This window comes from Pagrus major, chromosome 4, assembly GCF_040436345.1.
Source record: "Pagrus major chromosome 4, Pma_NU_1.0".
NCBI lineage: Eukaryota > Metazoa > Chordata > Actinopteri > Spariformes > Sparidae > Pagrus > Pagrus major.
The window spans coordinates 29,361,825-29,375,532 of NC_133218.1; the positions used below are offsets into that span (position 1 = coordinate 29,361,825).

The following is a 13,708-nucleotide window of genomic DNA, read 5'->3' on the forward strand; positions in this document are numbered from 1 at the left end:
AATCTCTTTAGTTTTTTACATCAACCAGTAAAGATTAGGAGAACGGCGGAGCCTATGGCATCATATTCACGGCGACAGCGTTGTGTAATTACTCTCACTACCAGAAGGGGGAGACAAAATTTGCACACTGCAGGTTTAAGATGATGTTCCTGTCCTCCACGTGTGAACCAAAGTGAAATCATAAAGTGTAATGTGACTTTATGCATCCCCTGCTCTTCACTTTTGCATCTCCAGGCATATTGTCACCTTTTCCTCTCTCTTTCTCTCACTTCCTCTCTCCGGTTATCTCTCTCCCTCTCCTTGTTATTCACCCTCCAAGCCTCTCCCACTCTCTTTAGTCCTCTCTCCTCCTTATATACTTGCCCTTACCCACTATGAACTGTGAGCAGCTCTGATGTACAGCCAATATTCTCTCTATCATATTAGCACGGCTGCAGTGTGTCAAGGAAGTGATAGCAAGAGGAGGAGAGGAGGAAAAGGAATAAAGAGAGAGGGAGAGACGATGGAGAGGAGACACATTTGTTCTACTCATCTCGGCGCTAAAAGATACAATTACCTCTCACAGCATATTATCCATGTTTTATACCAGCCCAGGGCCCCATGCCTTTGCCTCGCCGCGCTCACCCCATGTAAGGCCCATATTTTAACACTAGCTATGACAGTTTATTTAAGAAAAGAAAATTGTCCCCAGGGAGATGGAGAGGGAGAGAGGGAGAGAGAGAGAGTGTGTAAGGAAAATGAAAGGGAAAGAGGGAAGGACAAAGAAGGTGGAGGGGGAGAGACAATGAGAGGGGGGGAGGGAATGAGAGATAGATGAGGCAGAGAGAGAGGGACAGGGAGAAAGAGAAAATCATCTTCAAGAAAAAAAGCAGAGACAAAAGATAAAGAGAGAAAAAGAGAGAGAAGGGACATATATAAGGTGACACACCAACCTTTTAATAAAGACCATAAGTCTCGAAGACTTTTTCTTTCCGAGCAGAAAGCAAAGAGACGTCCCATTTAACCAAACAGAGACTTGCATGAAACCGTAAGATGAAGGAGAAGCACATACAGTATCACACAGTAAGAGGAGAGAGACATGCAGAAATATGGTTCCTGACAAAGAATCAGGTTTTAGTTGGGTTTGGGTCATGCTGTTTGCGCCTCTGGTCAGGTTCAAGTTTGGTTATTTTCAAAAAAGAATTTAGCAGAACTTTACCACCAGGCAGGAACATTAGTTTAATATCCATTGTTGAGCATCTTATATATTTTTTGAGCTCCTTTTGCTCTTAATAGTGTCCTTTTATTTAAAGCACCTTGCAGCCCCCTTGCTACGTACATTTTTAGCACTCATATCTCACAGCTCCAGTGGGAATGAAACCCCTAACCCTGGCCGTGTTAGTGCCTTGCTCTCACTATCATTCGGGCCAGACTGCACACTGGCATGAAACACTGATGTTAAATAAATAAATGAATTTAAAGAGAGAAAATCTCAAACCCCACCACACATGCACACACCTTTCTCTACTTCTCTCAGTAATTGATGCCAGTCTCATGCCCTTTCGCCTCCTGTGCCAGCAGGCAGAGGGCCGCCGTAGAGGTGTCCGCTTCACCCCTACATAACAACCTTGCCTCACCTTCACACACATGCACACAATCATGCATACACACACATAAATATACTTGTATTTAGTGCACATGCATGCAAGCTAACATACACACACACACATATAGAGCCTACAGAAACAGGGCCTCCATGCTTGTACTGTACGCAAACATATGTACATGCATTTATACACACACATATTTACTTTCAGTCAGTCTCACAATCTGCCTCTGTTACTCTAGGTGTTCAAGTTAGGATTGGGTGATTTGACAAATATATAGGCTATCTGGACCGGCTAAGACCAGCTTATTTAGGTAATTCTATCTTGATAATGTAATGGTCTACCTTAGCACGAAATGTGAGTCGCTGGTTGTTGGGCTTAAGATGGCTGGATGGAAAATTTTAACATATTGCCCAATCCTGGTTGGGTAGCAGACGTATCCATTGGCTATGGAGAGGAGTACAACTTAATCTGGAGAGGGTCAGTAATTGCCAATATCAATGTGTTTGAAGTTACCGTAGGTTTAACTATATGTATAAGTAAATGTACTTAATCTGGGTAATATGACAAGTCATGCTTCCAAGCCGTGTCACACCCGTGCTTAACCTAGGTTAGCATTACCTTACACAAGCTGGATCAGATAACATTGGTTGAACAGTTCACGCAAGCAGCAAACACACAAGAAGAGGTGAGGAAGTTGAAGGCAGAAGGGGAAGAGAAGAACAGGAATGACAGAGAAAGCAGAGCCTGCAGGAGAGACGAGCAAGGACAAGAGGAAGACAGAATGCAAGAAGGAGAAAGACAAAACCAGTTGGGGCGATGAGGCATGTGCACATGCATCTATGCAAGAAAGTAAGAGAGATGGAAAAGACTGTGGTGGTATCAGATCAGTCCATGCACATTAGTTGCCTTCTGCCAAGACCAGACCAGTCCTTCTCCAGACACACACGCACACACAGGCAGAGTCTTCCAGTGTAATTGTGCGTGAAAACATTCATTAAGCTTATTATGGCATTCAGGAGAAGTTTTAGCAGCCAAACTGTCTAAGAGCAGAGTAGTGAAGCAGATGAGCTGTCAGGGTCTAGAGAACAAATTGTAGATTAGATAGGAACAACTAGTTCACTCTCTGCAATAAATACATAGATGGATGTGTGTGTGTGTGACTTTGTCATCTTCACTTGACCTTAACTCACTATGACTCTCAGATATCGACCCTGTACTCTGCTTTTTCATCTTTTCTAAAAATGTTGTCTCTCCTCTCTTTTCTCTGTTTTAAGCAACATGTACAGTAACAGCCCTCTGAAAGAAGCAACCAGCGGTTACTGTGTGTACGTGTGTGTGTGGTGCTGTATATGTGGAACGTCATTAGTGTGCGCGTGTGTTTAACAGTTAGGGAAAGAAAGAGTGTGTGTGTACGTGAGTGTGTGGACACCCGAGTGTTAAACATTCATGCTGCTGTGTTGGGTCGTGATGGGACCGTTGTGACTGGTTGTCCCTGCCACTGCCTCATCCGATAATGCTGATTTGCTCAGGCACTAACAGACGGACCCCTCTGGGGGTCCTCCAGGCACACAGTCAATCACTGGTACTCAAAAAGATAGTACTCCAAAGCTATTTAAATTGTGAACTCTCTTTCTTTCTTGTCTTTCTATCTTTTTGCTGTCACTTTTTGCCACTTCTTGCTCTTCATCTCTCTGTACCTCTTGAAACTGACTCCAACTTCTAGGAAGACTTACAGTACGTCTTCAACACTCACAAAAGAGAAGTATCCACAAGTTCATTTAAAATTAATTTAGAGCCAGCACAGAAAGTTTTGGAAACCGACGCAGTTTTTGTCTCGGTCTTCAGTCCAAGCTGTCAATGACTGCTGTTGTCCTCATGAAATTACTGATAAAAAACGAATGAACTAACTAACAAATTATGTTAGTTACACACAAATCATCAGCCACGGTAACAGCAGTTGTACCTCTCCCTCCAACACACCAGTCGTTGCGATAGTTTTCTACATACAAGGAGAGCAACAGATTAGTAATAATCTCTGCTGAAATGTACAGGAAAGTGAGTCCCGCAGTAAACCCACTTTGCAACCATCACTCAACTACACTGAGCCACCTCCCTCACTTTCTCCCATCGCTCCCCCTCTCTCAGTCCCTCCCTCCCCCAGGCTACCTTTTCCTCCACTATTCACTACATCGTTACCATAATCAGATAAGACAACTACCTAGGGAGCACCAGCATCCCTACAGCACCTTGCTCCTGGCACCGTGTGTGTACATGTGTGCGCAAGTGTGTCAGCGTGTGTGAATTGCTCCTGGCACTTGGAAACCCGTATTCCTTTTGACTGTCTTTTTTGGTGTTTTGATCTGTTCAAACCGACAGATGACTGGTGTGTGTGTGTGTGTGTGTGTGTGTGTGTGTGTGCTGTATGTGTATGTGAAAGGTTTCTAAATCACCCAGCTCCTTCATAGGCTAATATCTATATTGCGGATGACAAGTCGGCTACAAATTACCGCTTGACTGTGTGTGTATGAGCGGGAGAGCGAGTAGATAAGTGTGTGTGTATGCATGAGAACGGGAGTATGCGAACGGTGTTTGAGTGTCAAGCATGATTATGTTATTCTTCTGAATGGTCAAAGCAGATCACATCACCATATCATTAGACGAAAGGCAGACTGATTCACAACAATGAAATGACACACACACAAAGTTTCAAAACACCTCTAAGCCACATCAACGCAACACACTACTTGCCTGAATGGACATGTTCAACACATATAGATACTGTACGTGCAGTAGACATAAATATAAACCTGATCCCTTCAGGGCATACAGTACACTGGCTCGCGATGGAGCCATCAGCAACACTACATTTAGCCAACAACACACTCAACTGCCAAATTACTGTACCAGACATCAACAGCAATCAGCCGACCAGTGAACGAAACTGTCAGGTTAGATTTTCTAGGCACAATCACTTTCCTTTTAAGTAGTGGTCAACATGTGCTGTGTAACTTCCTCATCCCCCCTCTAGCCTTGAATCCTGCCTCAAATCAAACAGCTGATATACAGTACGTTGCTTTATCTACCTCCATTGTCTCTTCCACAATAATGCTGCCTTTATTACAGAATATAATTAAATGGGGCGAGTTTAACAGATTATAAAAAGATTACTGCAAACATAATTTAAAAAAAATCCTAAAAATGTAATAAAAATAGGAAAATTTCTTTATATTACCAGGAATAAGGGTTCATGAACAGGTTATTTATTTGCAGGGATTGCCACTCTTTTAAGTAACATCTTTATAAATATTGGTATATATTAGCTTAGCCTAGCATGAAAACTGATAGCGCGGCTCTCTAAAAACGCACACCTGCCAAAGCCTTAGTAATTAGCCAGTTCTATCTTGATGTTTAATCCAAATGCAAACAGATGAAAACTGAAAAAGTTGTGGCTTAACAGAGAAAGATGAATAACGTGTCAGGTAGGTCACATAGATCACCTGGGTCTTGTTTTTTCCTTGTTTCATTATCTTTTATCATTTGAGACATGGATTTTATTTGAGAGTCCATGGTATAAACGTCATCTCTAGGGTTATATCATGTCATTATCAATGCTGTGTCATAGAACTATAAATGCCGGGGAGGCATGTAATAAGGTAATTCATGCCAGGTTGAAAAGAAAATTGGGCCCCAAGAACAGATTACAGTACAGATTAAAATGAAAAAAACAAATAACCAAAGTTACAGACACTCGTCATGGTGACTGTGCTTTCTCCCTTTGCAGCCAAAGTGTTATTCAGAGATGCTGAAAGAGAAAGATTGTCCAATGGAGTAATCTGTAAGGTGATACTCTTCAGCAGACCAGAAACACACACACACACACACACACACACAGATTCATTCTGGGCCTCAAGACTCTCTTCACTTCACTAGCTGCCATTTTAAAATGATCAGAGCTCGTGAAAGCCTCTTTTTGTTCATGACAGCCTTTTAATTCTAACTTCTGCCGCCTCCTAAGATTTCTAGTTGATGTACCACTTTGGTCAACTGCTTCTTAAGAAATCAAAAAGGAACACCAAAGAAAGAAAATAAATACATGTGTTGTTGTTGTACACACACCACTTTAAGACTTTAACTAAATCTTCCACACATCTGGTCCTGTGATAACAGTTAATATGAAGTTATTTTCATTTAATTTTTTTTTCTTACATATTTTTCATAAGCAATTATTTAACCATCACTGTCATGTTCTGATACTGACAGCACCAAATTTTATTTGCAGGACCTTCAGTGAACACACAAAAATCTGAAAAGAACCACCAAAATATGTCCAAGTAACAAAGTTAAACAACCTCACGGAAGCAAAGCTGTAAATATCTTTGTTTCACACTGCTAACCATAGAAAATAACTATAAGTTCCAGGGCTTGCAGTATGTTTTCCATGCAGGACATGCAGGTGTTTACAAGGTTGTCTGTGTATGTGTGTCTGATGTAACGTGTGTGCCCCTGGCCCTTACAGCTGTGCCCAAGCAGATGTTTACCAGTATAATTAACAACTAGCTAAAAGAAAGGAAGAGAAAAAGAGGGACAGAGAATAAGAAAGAAATACACATACAGAAAGAGACAGTAAAGACTTTCTGCTCTCACAACCCTAATAACAACAGTTAAACACAAACTTGATGGTGCTTCTAAGGTAGAATGATTGAATTTCATGCACACAATCGCACCGATGGATGCACAAAAACATACATGCTGATAGTCATGTTCCTCTCATATTGATCGCCTATGGCATATTTAACAGGCCACCATTGAGCCCCTCAAACCCTTGAGATTTGTTACCTGCAAAACAAGGTGTGTCCACCTGCCCAGTGTTAGCCTCCCCTCTGTTCTGAAGATGACGGTCAGAGGAGCGTGGCTGCTGGGATGACCGTACCGCAGGGTGACTGCCTGCTCGGACACTGTCACAGAAAAAAACAACTGCTCCCTTGAACTCTTCTCCAGCAGCATCCTGATGGAAAAAAACAGACACACATACACAACAACATTTGAATATTTGGCAGTGATGAGTTGTTACAACTTAACACAGAAAACAGAAGGCAGAGTGGACCCCCGGAGTCGAGTGCCACGACTCGCAGTCTCTCATTCTGACATTTACACATGGAATATCAATATTTTACATGACTGCTAACTCTCAGCTGCTACACTGGGTGCAGACACAGACACACACCCTCCACGTGTCATATTAACCACCATCACTGACATTTTATGGGAAATCATGGCTTTTATGAACCCAGAGCCGCATACCCCATAAATCACAGATAGATGTATGCATGAGGCAAAGACCATATGTATGTATGTCTGCACATGCATGTTAGTGTAAGTGTGTGTGCCTGTGGGGAGAGACAAGACACAAAAATAGTTTAAGGATTTTAAAAGCAATATGTAAGTAAATTAGTTACTCACAACTTATTTATCGTGGTTTAGTAGTGAAAATACCCATCGCAGGGCCGAAGTTAACTCACTTAAAGTACTAATTTTTTCAGCAAAATCCGAAGATATTCCATTTTATATCATAGAAGATGAAGAAAAACAGCATATACACACATTTAACAAGATAGAACCAGCAAATCTTTGTCAGAAAACAGTATGCTCACTTGACCGATTATTTCTTTATTTTATTTAATGTTAATTTCTAGGTACAAGTATTCAGCATATACCGTTGTCACACACCTCAGCATTTAAAGTAGAGCCTGTTGGCCTAAATGTTGCAACCATAATCTATTTAAAATGTTGTTAGGGAAGATGGCTAGGGAAAAGACTAGTTGTTGAATGACTTTTAAATTTAAAATTTAAAAAAGTACAACAACAGATAAGGCTTTCCAGTATCTTTCATAATTATGAAATGTCCACATAGGAAAAGTCGATTGTATGTAACAACCTGAAATAAATGTCAATCGGAAAAGAGAATCCTCCAACACCATAAACATAACTCAATAACCTATTCCTGTAAAAACTCTGGTTTGTAAGAACAGGTGGCTGGCTCTGTTCATTGTTCAGATGAGGGGAGGGATGTGAAATCACAGAAAGAGGGAGAGACAAAGAGAGAGGGGTGAGGAGAGATGGACAGAGGTGAGGATAGAGACCTCCTTTCATCTCGCTTCTTTGATGGCAGCCATGATCGTCTCTACAACAAAAGACTGATGGCCAACGACAGCAACAGAAAGAGAGAGAGAGAGAGGGAGACAGGGAGGGAAAGGAGAGAGAGGGGAGAGATATTACTTCCATTCAGATGCATTCAGCCATACAGGTGTCATGTTCTGCAGACCAAGACAACAAGCCCCGTCTGTCATCTGAATCTCCAGACGGACAACTTCACAAACAAAATCACAGCACGAAACTTAAAGGAGTGATTTGATCTCGTCTGATTCTCCTCCTCAGAGTTAAACTTCACTGACAGACTGAACATCCAGTGACTTACAACAAAACACAACCAACCTGTCTAATGCTGCTCTTGGTGTTTCTTCAGACCTGTCACCACTGCAAGGCTATCAGTTAGGTTTATCTTTTCAGCACGTTGTGCTACATGTGAATGTTGACAGACTTTATCTCTCGAAAGTCCAACACAACCATAACAGCTTATTCTAAATGTTTGTTGAATCCACAAACATGAAATTATTTTCTCACTGAGCCTTCCCCTGTTTTTCCACACACAAGGTACAAGGAAAATGTACATATAATTTTCTACAACACTGGGTTTTCACATTTCTTTCAACATTTCTGATCATATATTTCTTTTTCTAATAATTTTCCACCACATAATTTTACTACTAAAGTGATTTAATGTGTCTAAACGATCATCATTTATGACAACAGCTACATTAATTTTACACATCAAAGTCTGTTTACAGGTCATAAAGAGGACGACTGCATATGTGAACAACAATGCATAAAGCTGGCAAGTGCTGATCCTCCACAACTGGTTTTAGGAAACAGCAGCTGTTTGGCAATACGTTGCATTTGAGGCAAATGAACAAGGAGAGGAAAAAATATACAAGCATGCCCAAATTTAAGGAATGCTACAGATCAATGCAAAAGCATCAAAAGAACAAGAGCTGCTAACTCAACAAATTTAACAAAGCATCTGAAAGAAAACCATGCCGACTTCTATAAAGAATTTCGAGAGGTTGGTGGCAGCTCCCGTTTCAACATCACTGAGGTATTAAACAAGTTGGCCCGGTAAACTGTTGCTGACAAGTGTGTTGTCCTGTAGTTGGCCTAAGAGCCATTTGTAATTTAGAGATTTCAGGCCTGAGGAATCTCAGAGAACAGAGTAACAAATAATTAGGAAAGACTCCGACTGTGGTCAGAAGTAAACACACTGTTCACAAGCCTTGTTATCTAAAATCAAAATTCTTCTTTGTGGTAGTGAACCCAATATTTTTCAAGGTATTGTATCGAAGTTAGAAATTCCTGTGTAAAGTCTGGTAAATTGCCTTAAGTGATGTCACTTGAGTCAGCATGGACTACATCTGAAAACTACACGTTTGAAAATGGGAAAAAAAAATCTGGGGGTGTAAAACTACAAAGACGTCAGTTTAACCAGACATCCAGTAGCCTGCTCCTCATCTCTGCTTGGGGTAAGCAGCTTGAGGCTACATTAGTCGCTACTAGTATTAGACACTAAACTTATGACCAAACCACCAGCCGTGGCATTAAATTGTAGGTAATATAGATGCCATTTTTTGACAAGGAAGAAGAATGCATGGTGTAATCTGTTTCTGCATCTACGATTTTGATCCTTTTTTCCAAAGTGAGTCCAACAAATATTGTGGGGGTACAATGGAAAATCGCAGAGTACTCTTTTACGAGCCACGCTTCATTCGTAAACGCTAAACACAAACAAAGACGTCAAGTATGTTTAGTCTATTTTTAGTCTCATGAGAAGGCATCCCATGTTGTTCAGCCTACCTTCTTTGAGTGTTGCTGTATACTGGAGAAGATAGAGTTGCCAAGCAAAGCCAACTGATCTGTCTTTGTGTATGCATGTGACTCGTGTGTGTGTATGTGTGTGATTGTAAGCTGATCTGAGTATGTGTAACTCTGCACCATCGGAGCTCTGGCTGAAACATACCAGCACACTCTCGTCCCTGCATCTCACACGCAACATGTCTAAGTAGGACATGACAGCCATTTGTTGGCCAACATATCCTGAAAGTGATACTGACCTGACCTGACCAGACCTGACCTAGTCGCTCCTTGTTATTAGATCAATATCACAGGGCTTTCATTTTCTTTTCAATGTTTGAATGTCATATCAGATTTCATACCAGAGCAGACATTTGACAAAACATTACGGCAACAGTGTGTTTCCAGCAGGCAGTTATATTTCATCAGTGACACAGGACAATCTTGGACTAAATGATAACTCATACTTAAGACACACAGATGTTGATTATTCCCCATTTTTCTCCCCAAAGATTTTTCATTTGGTCTTGAGTAGGAGCACAAACTAGAATTGAACTGTTCCTTGATGGTGGAAATGGGGAATGTTAGACAGATGGACAAGAAATAAACACAGTCTTTAAACACACAATATGTAACGTTAACGCTAGGGGTCTCTCTTTCAAAATAAAAGACGTTTGTCGAGGGTTGTGTGGAGGCGGTCGGGCTGAGTAGGGGCGCTGCTCAGCTGATCAAAGCCAGCCAGCTCTAGAAGAGAGTCGGGTGCAAATCCAGACCTCCTGGAATAATAAACACCACGAGTCACATCAGATTCTGCTCTTATTCAGATCTGTTTACTGACGGGAGGGAGATTACTTTCACCTTTTGGGATTAAAAAGTGGAATTTTCTTGTTCATGTTGACTGCCGACGGGAGCTAGATGGAAAATTTACTTTTCCTTAATGAATTTAAAAGTAACAGAGAGGACAGGGGGGAAAGAAAGGAGAGAACCACAGTCTTTGATGAGTGCTGAGTTCGGTGAGAGGTTGACCTGTATTCAAACACACAGAAACACACATACACACCCTCAGTGCGTGTCGTTGCTCGCTAGTTTACGGCTAATGTACAGTAAAGTAATCTGGCTCAAGTCAGACTTGTCTTGGCTCATCTTTTCCACTGAGATCAGAATCTATAACTAGCTATACCATGTATCCCTGACAAATTTCATTTCATTTGCATTTCTCTGACTCAGACCATTTACTTTTATCAAAACCTGATTATTCAACTTATGAAAGTTACTATATGAACTGTCATACACACAGATACAAAGAAAAAAAACTGGCTGCCATGTACACTGACACATCTGTCCCTTGCTTATTTGCACAGGAAATTAAATGGGACCAAATATTAAATTTTCAAGAGATAAAGCACATTTACTTCTGTCTGCATGGAGTTTACTGGACTCTCCAGAGAGAAATAGCAAACATCCATCCATCCATCCATCCATCCATATATTTTGAAATGCAAATACTGTATGTGCTCTAAATGAATGCAACTGACAGATTATTCTAATTTCCTAGAAATGACAAAGATGAAACTCACATCTCTCCAGAAGAGCTTGGTTTTATCCACAATGCCAGGGTGAGGGAACCCAACGCTCCTAGTTTCTGTGAGGGCGGAGAGACCAGACATCCATCCTGGACTGAACGAAACAGCACACTACTGGATCCACCAGAACCCCCCTCTGAACTGGTAGTTATTCCGGTCTCTGTCTGAGTCCCAGGACGAGTGTCATTACTGTCTTCTGTTACACAGGAACCCCTGGTGAAATAAAACTTAAATATGTTAATATCTGTTTCTCAAAGGGGCCTTAAAAAGTTTTGCATGTCAATTTCAAGTATCTGCCACGTGCCAAAATCTACGTACCTGTGTGCAGCCAGTAGCAGTGGGGCATACGGAGGTGTGGAGGACCTGTAGGGACACTCCTGGACACAGAAGGCCTGATAACATGTCATGAGCTCAGTCTGGGAGGACGGAGACTGACAGTAGCTGCTCCGCTCCGGTGCCCCACAGGTGGAACGAGGCGGAGAGGTGGACACGGGTTTGAAGGCAGCAATGTTCTCCATTCTTGGGAAATTTCCCTGAGAACGAAGACGGTTTAACAAGTATTATCATCCTATTTTATCTGGGTCTCTTGAGGCTTTTTTACTTTGTGGCTGCAGCAACCTGAGACATTTAGATACAGTAATGAGCTACAGAGTGCCATTCGAGCAATCTGGAGAACCATATTCAAAGTGCCATAAAATGAAAGAGCCAATGGGTTATAGCATAGCCCATTTTGTCACACGTATATAGTACAGTTTCAATAAAAATATCAAACGCCACTCTTACCTGTGATGAAGCAGGTGTAAGACACAGACTGAAGAGGAGGAGAATTAACCAGGAGAAGATATGATGCCGTGTCGTGTTTTTCCCTCTCTTCCCCTCTCCTTCTGTGAAGTTTTTCAGGTGACATGGCCAAAGAAAAACAGGCCGCCTCTTCCTTTTCCCCATCCTTTCCTCTTGTTGCTTTGCAGCTGACAGAATCCCAGAGACATCCGTCTTGCTCTTGCGCCTTCCTTCCACACATTCCCTCCCACTTTTTAGCTCTTTTCCAACTTCCTCTTCGCATTTATTCCTTAAGTTACACCGCTCCTCTCTCTTTCCTCCGTTCATCCTCTTTCTGCTGACTCCTCTCACCCATGTTTGTCGCTTCCTTGTCTCTCCGTCTCTCGGTCCGATCCATCTCTGGCCTTTGACCCCGCACGATTCTGGAGTTGGATTCTCCGAGGGGTCCGGCATGGTCCGAGGTTCTGGAATCTCGGACAGGGGTTCTGGAGCATTCCCGGAAGCGGCTGGATGCTCAAGAACCTGAATTTCTTTCGGATGCCTTCCAGCAGCGCTTGAATAAGTGATGACTGTCATGGTTTCATGGTTCCAGGGTTACAGGGACATTTTTTACAGGCCAGTGACCCTGGGGTGAGGCTCCTGAAGCTTAGCTCTCTGTTACACTGTCTCCGTCCCCTCGGCGCACACACACACACCCACACCCACACCCACACACAAACCACAACCAAAGCCTTCACATGATAGGTAGGATTTCACAATCTAGAGAGGGAAAAGAGAGAAGGAGAGAAGGGAAGAGGGAGCAGAAAATCCAACATGAGACAAATCTGAGGAGAGTGAAATGCCATGCAGGCTATTCCCTAGCCAAAGCCTACACTATCATGTACAGCTTGATGGAGGCACAGCTCAACTGATACTGCTACATTGCTTTCCCCCCTTTTCTTCATTTTCCATTGAATTAAACATGCCCTTTTTTCCGCTGGCATCTGGCCTCCAGGTTTTTTATCCAACTGAACGGGTTTTCACATAAGTTTGTTGGAAATTGAGGCTTAGGCCAAAGCTCTCTTCATTACAATACTTATCAGCTTCAATTTCACATTTTGACACACAAAAAAGAGGCCAGCAGAGCAGTCGTCTCTAGTGTTGAATTACTTGGAGCCTCGCTCTCTCTCTTGCCTGCAATGTCCGTCAGAAAGAAAGAAAAAAAAGGCTCACGGTGTCTGTAAAAACGGGTATATATGCGAACAAATTTGTAAATCTATGCAGATATTGTGACATGCTGTCGCTCCTCTCTGTTACCTGTCGCTGTGGACTCCTAGCGAGCTCTATCTCCATCGTCAGCACACATACAACCTGTTGCTCTGGCGGCCACGGAGTCGAGCAAAAACAAGCTACCTGCAATGTTTCCCCACACACCTGTCTGTCAGCACACAGCGCTCCGGGAGAAGAAGTAGTCCTCTCCAGACATGACTTGATAGTTGTTGTCCGTCGTCCCACACTTTGGTCTGAAGAAGAAGAAGAAGAAGAAGAGGAAGAAAAGCTGAATGACAGCACAACTGAACTTGACAAAGCCCCCTCTCTTTCCTCTCTGTCATTCAGGACATGCGGCACGCGGGGCTAAGGAGATTACACGCGCGAGACGCCATCTGGCCGGCAGCGCTCGAGGCGGCAGGATACCGCGCGCAAAGTAACGGTGACGCAACGTTACACTGGCGAGAGCCAAGTAATGGGAACTTGAGAGCCCCGGGGGCGGCGTGGGAGCAGAAAGTGCGACATTTCCGTGTTGTATCTGTTGCT

The 13,708-nt window shown here is 42.5% G+C and overlaps 1 protein-coding gene across 1 annotated transcript in view; it reads right to left on the reverse strand.

The window, feature by feature from the left end:
* Positions 1-12,490, reverse strand: part of ush2a (Usher syndrome 2A (autosomal recessive, mild)) — a 196,771-nt gene extending 184,281 nt beyond the window's left edge. Inside the window, exons 1-4 of the mRNA XM_073463862.1 lie at positions 11,918-12,490; positions 11,453-11,667; positions 11,129-11,347; positions 6,426-6,594 (exon numbers count right to left, since the gene is read on the reverse strand). Of these exons, the coding sequence (XP_073319963.1) occupies positions 6,426-6,594; positions 11,129-11,347; positions 11,453-11,667; positions 11,918-12,490 (1,176 nt within the window). The remainder of the gene's footprint in view (positions 1-6,425; positions 6,595-11,128; positions 11,348-11,452; positions 11,668-11,917) is intronic.
* Positions 12,491-13,708: the final 1,218 nt, after the last annotated feature.